This window comes from Cynoglossus semilaevis, chromosome 1, assembly GCF_000523025.1.
Source record: "Cynoglossus semilaevis isolate Cse_v1.0 chromosome 1, Cse_v1.0, whole genome shotgun sequence".
Classification (NCBI taxonomy): domain Eukaryota; kingdom Metazoa; phylum Chordata; class Actinopteri; order Pleuronectiformes; family Cynoglossidae; genus Cynoglossus; species Cynoglossus semilaevis.
The window spans coordinates 34,067,092-34,076,605 of record NC_024307.1 but is presented as its reverse complement, the minus strand read 5'-3'; the positions used below and the strand labels follow the sequence as shown (position 1 = coordinate 34,076,605).

Below are 9,514 nucleotides of genomic sequence, written 5' to 3'. Positions count from 1 at the left end.
CATTTAGTAAAGTCCATGCAGCAGAGTTTTTTAACCTAAGTAATTAAAAGTCCACAATCCACACAAAAATCGACGTGTATCCTGTAATATGACAGTACTTTCTTCTGTTCCAACATAGAGTGTCATACATATTCTTGAATGAGTCTTTTCTGTTGGACAAAATACAATAATATAGGTTCCACCATAGTAAATGGGATCTATGTATAGTATATTATACAAACTGTACAGATCCATATACACTTCTTAAAGAAGGCACTCTATTTTCTAATATCAGAAATAATTTCATTGTCCATCTCACATCCTAGTTCTTTTCTTGGTAGCAGCCAACTTACTTCATCTATTAGATGGCTTTGAGATACGTGCTTCCACCAAAATGGGTCACAAAAATGATGAGTGTTAATAAAATAAATACAATTTGTTTCTGTATTTAATAGTCACTTTATAATTCTAGAGGCTTATTTTAAAAAAGTAACAGCAAGCTTTGGCTTCATATGTGTGAAAGTAGTTACTAGCTTTAATATCATTCGTTCTTAGTAGACTCCATTTTCACAACATTCAGACATTTTTTTGTCTTTAGGACTCAAAGGTAATGTATTAATAGCTGAGTTCATTATTTTAAAACCGTTGACAGTGTCAACTTTATAACGTTACAAGGTACGTTTAGTGTACTAAATTTTGTCCCACCCCGGCGGCTCAAAAACGTGACAGACGTACTGATGACGTCAAGAGCTACGACTATAACTGCAGCTCTCACCAATCGCGGACTTCAGAACACGACACCGCCCGCCTTCTTTGAAGGCGACGTATCAAAGCACAGATCAGAACTGGACATGGGCGGGGACTGCCAAATGACTGGGAAGTGTTGAAATGTGTTCTTTCTTTGTTAATAGTCGACGTTTATGACACATTTTCTCTAGCAGTTTCGGTGTTTGCGAAAATGTCTGCAGATCAAAGGTAAGGAAAACCTGGTTAATTTTCGGCGACCTAACAGTGTTTGAGTATTCCGTTGATTCGAGAAAAGCGTTCATGTTAACGGTAACTTTAGTTATTTGGGGACCGGTTGAATTATTTCGGCCTTTTGAGCCTCCAACGTTTAGGCCATGTCGTCTTACAGTGAAAGCACAACTCTTAATTCGTAATATTTATGCCGGGCGACGAGAGATATCCGTACTTCGTGTTTGTTACTCCATGATTTTTCTATTTTCTATGTTTGAGTTGGTGTTTTGAGGCAAGGATTGCTCTCTAAAGTGTTACGTTGAACCAAAATGGCAAACCGTTGCTTGAGCAGCACGTGAATGATCTGTAAGGCCACGCCGTTTTTCAAATGCCATTTAAGCCGGTTATATCAAAAATAGTTACAAGGTAACTGTGAAATTACTCAGGATATTAAAGTTTAGGTAAATGTCAACCATGTTCTAGCGCTCAATAGGGTTAAAACATACATTCTGGTATAGCGCGCACATGGTCGTCGTGGTGCTGCCTGATGCCGGGACAATGCCGGCAACGCGTGTTACCGAGCAGCGTTGAAATATAGAAACGAATGTTCGCTGCTGTATAAAAGAATAGTCATGTTGACCTGTGTTCAGCGTATTCTGCCTTCAATGTTTTTTAATTAATCAGAATGCCTATATACGATGACATTAAATTAGCAAGGCCTACTTCTAGCGGCGTAGCTAGCCGGGGCTAACTCTAGTTACGAGCTTAAATGTCCAATGCCACGTTTTACGCTTTAAAAAGTAACGCGACGGAAGTGGTAACGTTGATATCATTTTAATGTCGCTTAGACTTAAAATAATACGTGACGATTATGGGCATTGACGTGGCGGTGTTACATTTTCCTCTTTTGACCGTAGCCTGGGAACAACCATTTTGTCTGAAAGTGCTAGAAATGGCGGACCCCGGGAAAGGGTACTTACGGGGTTTACAATTGCCTTTACAAAACGGATACATCTAGATATTAATAGATGTATAAACGTATAGTTTTAGCTATGTGTGTATTTATTATACGTATGTTGTATGTTTTATATATATATGTCAATTTGGTCACGTGTCTCTGTTAGTCTTTAATGTTGAGGTATCACCGTGTGTTACTATACCACCTAACTTGACAAACGTTCTTGTTCATTTTAGAGACAATGGCCCAGAAGGCATGGAAGTTGATGGAATCATTGAGGTGAGTCTGCAAGCTTATTGAAGACTTAGCCACCCCACCCTCAATTTATGCACAGTTGTCTTTTAAGGTAAAGATAAGATCATCCACAGCTATGGGCCTGGTATTCCAGCTAATTGGTGACCTGCACCAATATGCCCATGGGCTAAATTCATCAGTAGACACAAGAGTGGCTTCCCTGTTTGACATGGATGCATTCTTTTATTGTAGCACTTATTTAACAGACACCATATAACCAAAGTGACGTGTGCTTGCAAAGTCTGAGAAAAAGAAACAATTGTGACATCTAGTTCAGTCAGGTGTAGGTTTTTAAAATTTTACCACCACCAAAATGACCTAGATTGAGCAAGGTATCAAGTAATTTGGTGTGTTGCCTTTTCAGAGCAACTGGAATGAGATTGTGGACAGTTTTGATGACATGAACCTGTCTGAGTCCCTGCTCAGAGGAATTTATGCCTATGGTTTTGAGAAGCCATCTGCCATCCAACAGAGAGCAATTATTCCTTGCATCAAGGGTAAGCAAACTGTTATTTAACTTGGAAAAATGAGAAAAGTTAGTTGTTTTTATTTTTTGTAAAATTGGCATGATAATTTCCTTAAACCCCATCTGTCAAAACTTCAACATGTAAAATGTTGGATTTTTCCTTGTATTTGTGATGAATTTAATCTAGACAATGATCACACAGATCATGAGTAGTTTTACTCCATACACAGTGAAAATATTTGTTTGGTTTTTTTTTAACCCCCAGGTTATGATGTGATCGCTCAGGCCCAGTCAGGCACTGGGAAGACTGCCACCTTTGCCATTTCCATCCTCCAGCAGGTTGATGTTGAGATGAAAGCTACTCAGGCTCTGGTCCTGGCTCCTACAAGAGAGCTGGCACAACAGGTAAGCGGACAAAACTTGGGCTTTTGTGAAGACATGCTGAACTGCATTAGTTTCTGTTTTTACTTCTGGTCAGTTTATGGGTCTCTTGGGGATAAATGGTTTGGCGCTGTAACATCTGTTGTAGCTGCAAACAGAAGCCCCAATCAAAACTGCTGTATTATGATGAAATCCATGCGTGTCAACTGACTCTGTTGACCCTGCGGTGTTGTTACCCATGTTAGCGTTTTGCTAATGTGAGCTTTCACCACAACAGGACTTCAGAGACATGATCACACCTTCACACTTCTGAATACAGCACCATTACACTTTTTGAAAACAGCACAGTGGTCATTGACGGTGTCACTGCCTTTAAGGGCTTGGCAGTGCCATTCTTCTAGTATGTACATTCTAAGTACATACTTAGAAAAGGTTACTGGTTAAATAGGGCCAGTAGAGGAAACTAGCAACTTGTCAGGCATTGTTTAGCTTGACTTTAGTGAAGGTTGTCTTGACAAAAAGGCTTTGTGCTAGCACTGTGCTAAAAAGCAACCAGTTTACTACATGCTCTGATCAAAACTATATATTTGTAGTTTGTTACATGCCACACAAAGTTAAAATTCTTCCCTGAATGTTTTTTTTTTTTTTTTCCCAGATCCAGAAGGTTATTTTGGCCCTTGGTGACTACATGGGAGCCAGTTGCTATGCCTGTATTGGAGGGACCAACATTCGCAATGAGGTCCAGAAACTACAAGCTGAAGCCCCTCACATTGTTGTGGGAACCCCTGGTCGTGTTTTTGACATGTTGAGCCGCAAAAACATTTGTAAGTTGATGGCACTTTGAATTTGAGTCTTTAGAGAAACTTAGATCAACGACAAGATTAAACCTACATTGTAACTATTAGTCAGTAAAATAGAAATTGTCATAATTCATTTATTTAGGTCTCTATTCATGGTCAGAAATGTTACTTTCTGGTTTGGTACAATTTATATAGTACAAAAAAAATGTCAGTTATTGGGGTAGATGGGTGAATATTGAAGATTCCTATTTCATACGAAATGGTGTTGTTACAGCTCCCAAGAACATAAAGATGTTTGTGCTGGACGAGGCCGATGAGATGCTCAGTCGAGGGTTCAAGGACCAGATCTACGAGATTTTCCAGAAACTGCCCAGCAGCACACAGGTTATCCCTCCTTCCCTAAATTTTCTAATACATCTCGTTAAAAAGATGTGATTGATGCAACTGGTATCTCTTTCCACTCTATGAATTTTAGTATATTAAATATTAGGCCAGGAAAGATACAACTTTTTGTATTATGTTACCCTTTATGTAGCTGTCATTGGAAGCAGACTAATGGCATCCCATGAATTTTCTTTTTTTTTTGGTAACCTCAACAATCACATTACCTGCCAACCTCCCTTTCTAGAGTCTAGTATACTCCTGTCTCAACATTACCTTCAATCACTTTCTTTCTCTCTCTTAAGGTGGTTCTTCTGTCGGCTACCATGCCAGTAGATGTTTTGGAAGTCACAAAAAAATTCATGCGTGACCCCATCCGAATCCTGGTGAAAAAGGAGGAGCTGACCTTGGAGGGAATTCGCCAGTTTTACGTCAATGTAGAAAAAGAGGTAAATAAAGACATTCCTTACTTTATCGGCTAAAGTCCACCTGTTTCCTAGGTGTAATGTTGTAAAGTAGATGATGGTTGGATTAGTGGTATTTAAGTGTCCATTGGTATTCGAGCTGCTTTTAATTCCATTTGCTGGGGTTCCATAGGAGTGGAAACTGGATACACTCTGTGACCTGTATGAAACCCTGACCATCACACAAGCTGTCATCTTTATCAACACAAGGAGGAAAGTCGACTGGCTGACTGAAAAGATGTGTGCCAGAGATTTCACAGTGTCAGCGCTGGTAAGAGGCAGTCCATTAAAGTTTTTTTTTTTTTTTTTTTTTTTTTTTTGTTTATTTTAATATTGTCATTCACCAACTGAAAGGTGTTGTGACAAAGGAAACTACTCAGTTTTCTAAATTTCTTACGATAGCTTTAATTTTCAGTTTATACTTTTTTTTTTTTTTCCAGTGAATAAATGTGCAGTTTATTCCGTGATGCAGTGTTCCTGTTACGGGTCTACGTTGTGATACAAATAAAATTGTTGTTCATGTTGTTTTTCAGCACGGGGATCATGCCCAGAAGGAGAGGGACTTGATTATGAGGGAGTTCCGCTCTGGTTCCAGTCGAGTTCTTATCACCACTGACTTGTTGGTATGTCACCTTATAAAGATAGAACACTATTGTAAAAGAGATGAGGTCAGAGTTTCATCTGCCGATACCTAATTAATCTGATGCCTTGTTTTCTCCTCCAGCATGCTGTGGATTGCTATCGCTTAAGACGATAGTGTCCCTGTTTATGGCATGTCATGCACAGTTGAACATTTGGCCTTAGTTATCGGATTGGACGAGCTATAGTTGATGGATGTTTGTTCCTGAAATTTTCTATGATATCAGAGCAATGGATTGAGCCATCCCTAGTTCCTAGGAAACCTGTTAATTTTACATTTTGCTGCCACTGTTGATGACAATATAGTACTGTTCTGACTGCAGTCCAAGAATCCCTCTCCTCCTAGCTGCAGTGCTAGCGAAGGACTGAATATTCATTGGTAGAGAATCCTTGTCCGTCTTCCACTGTGAGTCAACATGTCATTGATTCATAACTAATTGTCAGACGACACTTGAGGGGGTTCTGAGTGAGGACTCGGTAGCATATCTAAACTCTTTGCACCAAGGCAGTCGTTTCACCATATTTTAATGAATTGCACTGTGAAATATTTTTCTTAGACCTAATTCGCACTGGGTGAGTATTTTGATATGTGCTACTAAATGGCCCAATCAGAGACACAGCTGGATATGAATGGTACTAATGAGAAAGATAATTAAGGTTTTTTTTTTTTTTCACCAGAGTTATCAGATGATAATGCACATTGGTTAGAAGCTGAAAGGGACATTCCAACTATTGCCTTTTATTTTGTGCTATTACTACATCTAACAATATAATGTTAAAACAAGATTGTTTTCTTAAATGACAATGTTTTGTTGCATATTTGATTTGATCCGCAGGCCCGTGGTATCGATGTCCAGCAGGTGTCTCTAGTCATTAACTATGATCTGCCAACCAACAGAGAAAACTACATCCACAGGTAATAATAAAAAAAAATTTTAAAAAAGCATTGCATTCAGACTGTCAGACTACAATTTCCAGTCATTCCAACTTAATCTGAACCTTAACAGTCGCATATCTTTCAACACCAACTTGTGTCAAACGTTGACATGCTTGGACTTGATGCTTACCTTTTTTTTTTTTTTTTTTTTTCCTGTCAGGATTGGTCGAGGTGGTCGTTTTGGCAGGAAGGGTGTAGCCATCAACATGATTACTGAGGAGGACAAGCGGATCCTAAGGGACATTGAATCTTTCTACAACACCACCATTGAGGAGATGCCCATGAACGTAGCCGATCTGATATAGAGAAAGCCGACAAGCTCTCTCTCTCTCTGCTGGCCATTTTGTTTTAGAAGTCAACTTTCCCCCCTCCCCCCTACGTATGACCACCTGAGCTATAACCTCCTTGACACTCAGCAACAACAATGAGCCATGTGTCACCATCTTTTGTAATTATAGATCATCATTGAAGGGTAAATTACTGATCAACGTTATCTGTTCTTGCCATTTACCCATACAGCACCTACACTTCTTCATCCTGCATTTATTTGAACACTTGCACAGCAGTACTGCTGCAGAGTCAGGGCTTCAAAAAAATGCAAGTCATGAATGGAAGCGCGACAATAAACACAGCTGAGACGATGGCGAACACAAAGCTTTAGTAAAGTGGCACCTATCGAGGGCTGCCTTTGGCTGGAGTTCCCACTGGACTTTACAACAGGAAGTACTCTTTGACCACCTCAGTATTTAACAGAGCTTTAGTGTCCTAAACACGTCAATGTTCTTGTTTAAAAACTAGTTGATGGGGCTGGTTGAAAGAACACGCATTCAATAAAAAGACCTATCTAGAAAAATGATCACGAATTACTTTTTTTACCATTTTTAACCTTGTCTTGTTTTTCATAACTTTTTCGATTGTACACATGGTTTGATTTGTACAGTCGCCGGACCATTAGCATATATATTTTTTTTTTTTGAAGACTGATAAGCGATCACCATCGTGACGGTGAGTTTTGTGGAGTCCTTACTGCAATGCTGATTTTTTTTTTTTTTTTTTTTTTTTTTTTCCCAATTCCTACAAACATTTTAGACACCTTTTTAACAAGGTTTGAATTTGATGAATTGGAGGTCCATCTCTTTGCAGCCTTGCACAAAATTTCTAGGTGGTTTGCTGTGTAACTTTGAAGGACCAAACTTTAGCGGAAGTACAGACATTGATCCTGTCCTGGGACCGAGTGTCTGGTTTAGAACACATTTTGGTTTGTATAGTCATGGCTTTTTTTTCTTTTTTTTTGCATATTTTTTAAAAATGAGTCTATGGAGCTGTTTGCCTTTTTGAGACAGAAAACGGTGTATTAAGGTTTTTTTTCTACATTGGATTCTGTATAGTATTTATTGGTCTTTAAAAAAAATAAAAGCATCTCCTTAACAGTCTAAAATGGCCTCTGCATTAATGACAAACATTAGAGCTGCTTGACAAGCCTCGCACTGAGACATCTACATTAAGGATTTGACTGAGAAGACACAGGTGCATTAGTAGATTTGGGGCGGTTGAAAATGTAGGCTGCTAATTAGCCACATTGTTTGATAAAATTGTTACCAAATCAGCAAAACGTAAATTTAACATCTATGTCTAGGAGTGTTGATTTCAATTTCCTAAGACAACTGATATCAAAACTGAGAGGACCCTTTTCTGTCCCACAAAGAAAAACGCTGACATTTCAGGATCAAGGACTCATTGACAAGGAACTGTTCACTAACGAGAGGTCATAATAGCCATTAGAGATACATGCAGGATTTTACCTACCCAATTTACCGCTTATAAGATATTACACTGATAAGGGTATCAGCAGATACTCCCAAGTTGCACTATTGGTATTGGACATACCAGTAGTACATCTTGTACACAGTACACATAAGCTGTACATAGCCATCCTTAGGTAAAACATTCATTGAAAGAGGGTTGTTGACCAGAGGAGAGCGCACATTACCTCATGGGTCTATCACAAACCTCTCCTTCAAAAACGGACAGTTGCCCTTTTCTATAACTTTCGACAAATGTTATACAGCCTGAAATGATATAGAAAGGCTTGAATAGTTAAATAATTACAAAGAAGCATTTGATAATGCTGGAACTGCATCCATTTTGTCATACAATGTATGGAGTTCTTGGCAAATAAACTGAGTACAGAGCAAATCAGCTTCAAATGCAAAGTCCCAAAGTGCTTAAACTTCCTTTGACCCATTTCAGTTTTTGTGTTGTCCAAAGTATTTTTTCATTTTCTTCTTGAAAGTCTAACTTTTTCTCATCCAGGATCACGAACTGGTGCTCAAAATCTGGATACTTTAATGTGTCGTGGAATGTCCATGCAGAGTTTGTTTACAAATGTTTTGGCCGTTATTGTGCAAACCACTCAAATCAGTCAAATTATTTGACTGTAATTAGGTTAAACCAATAGTTTGATTTTAGATTATATAAACATTTAGAAAAGCTCATACAAGACATTTTTTAATTCCAACACTGTATTATAAACTATTTAGTGAACTTTCTTCCTTTTAAAAACGACCCGCAACATAATCAGTGTATTTTTTTTACAACATAATCCGAGTGTTGAAAAGTCCTTAGAAATAAAATTGAGGCGTTCATAATGTATTTGTATTTACAGCTCGACTCCACCAGAGGGCAGCATTGCTGGTTTTGGCGAAATCACTGGCTGTCAATTATAGTTTTTTATAGGGTAGGCTGTGCAATAAGTTTACAGTTATAGTCCTCCATGATACGAATTTCTTCAAGACACACACGAGTTTCCGATCCAGTACTACTTTTATCCGTTATACCAGTATAAATCAATACAGTTTTCAATTGTCATTTTCATGCCAGGTTTAAGGTTTGGAATTGTTTCTCCTAGTTGGTCCTGACTTAAATTGTATTCCATGGCATAAACGAAATCCTATAATAACAGAGCAGGTATCGTGCTGTTATCACATTAGCTTCTAGCGGGTTAGTACACATATACAGTAATAATGGCATGTTAGCAGTGCTTTGCACATAATCTGTTAGTATCAACTTAGTACACATTGTTTTATTTTGATATTGTTGTCGATATTTAAAGGGCCAAATAATTTAACCCCAAAAAGGGACCATGGGAATTCATTAAAATTATGTTTTGGCTCAGTTGTTTTCTGTGGTACAGCTCCTTAAGCAACATTTACAAAACATTTAAAAAAAGATGATGGATAGATAGATAGATAGATAGAT

At 38.3% G+C, this 9,514-nt stretch overlaps 1 protein-coding gene and 1 non-coding gene across 2 annotated transcripts; both read left to right on the top strand.

Moving 5' to 3' along the window:
• The first annotated feature begins 805 nt into the window (after nucleotides 1-805).
• On the top strand, nucleotides 806-7,689 carry LOC103391829 (eukaryotic initiation factor 4A-I). The gene is made up of 11 exons (XM_008328263.2): nucleotides 806-954; nucleotides 2,131-2,173; nucleotides 2,553-2,685; nucleotides 2,920-3,059; nucleotides 3,691-3,859; nucleotides 4,110-4,219; nucleotides 4,522-4,665; nucleotides 4,814-4,951; nucleotides 5,214-5,303; nucleotides 6,156-6,235; nucleotides 6,417-7,689. The coding sequence occupies exons 1-11, from the start codon at nucleotides 938-940 to the stop codon at nucleotides 6,559-6,561; spliced, it is 1,209 nt and encodes a 402-aa protein (XP_008326485.1). The 5' UTR covers nucleotides 806-937; the 3' UTR covers nucleotides 6,562-7,689.
• LOC112488236 (small nucleolar RNA SNORD10) lies at nucleotides 3,214-3,352 on the top strand. The gene has a single exon (XR_003052087.1). It is a non-coding gene; the product is annotated as a small nucleolar RNA SNORD10 (small nucleolar RNA).
• Nucleotides 7,690-9,514: the final 1,825 nt, after the last annotated feature.

Coding starts and splice junctions, on each gene's coding strand:
- LOC103391829 (XM_008328263.2), top strand. Junction 2,174..2,552: donor AAGTTGATGGAATCATTGAG/GTGAGTCTGCAA, acceptor TTGCCTTTTCAG/AGCAACTGGAATGAGATTGT. Junction 3,060..3,690: donor CAAGAGAGCTGGCACAACAG/GTAAGCGGACAA, acceptor TTTTTTTCCCAG/ATCCAGAAGGTTATTTTGGC.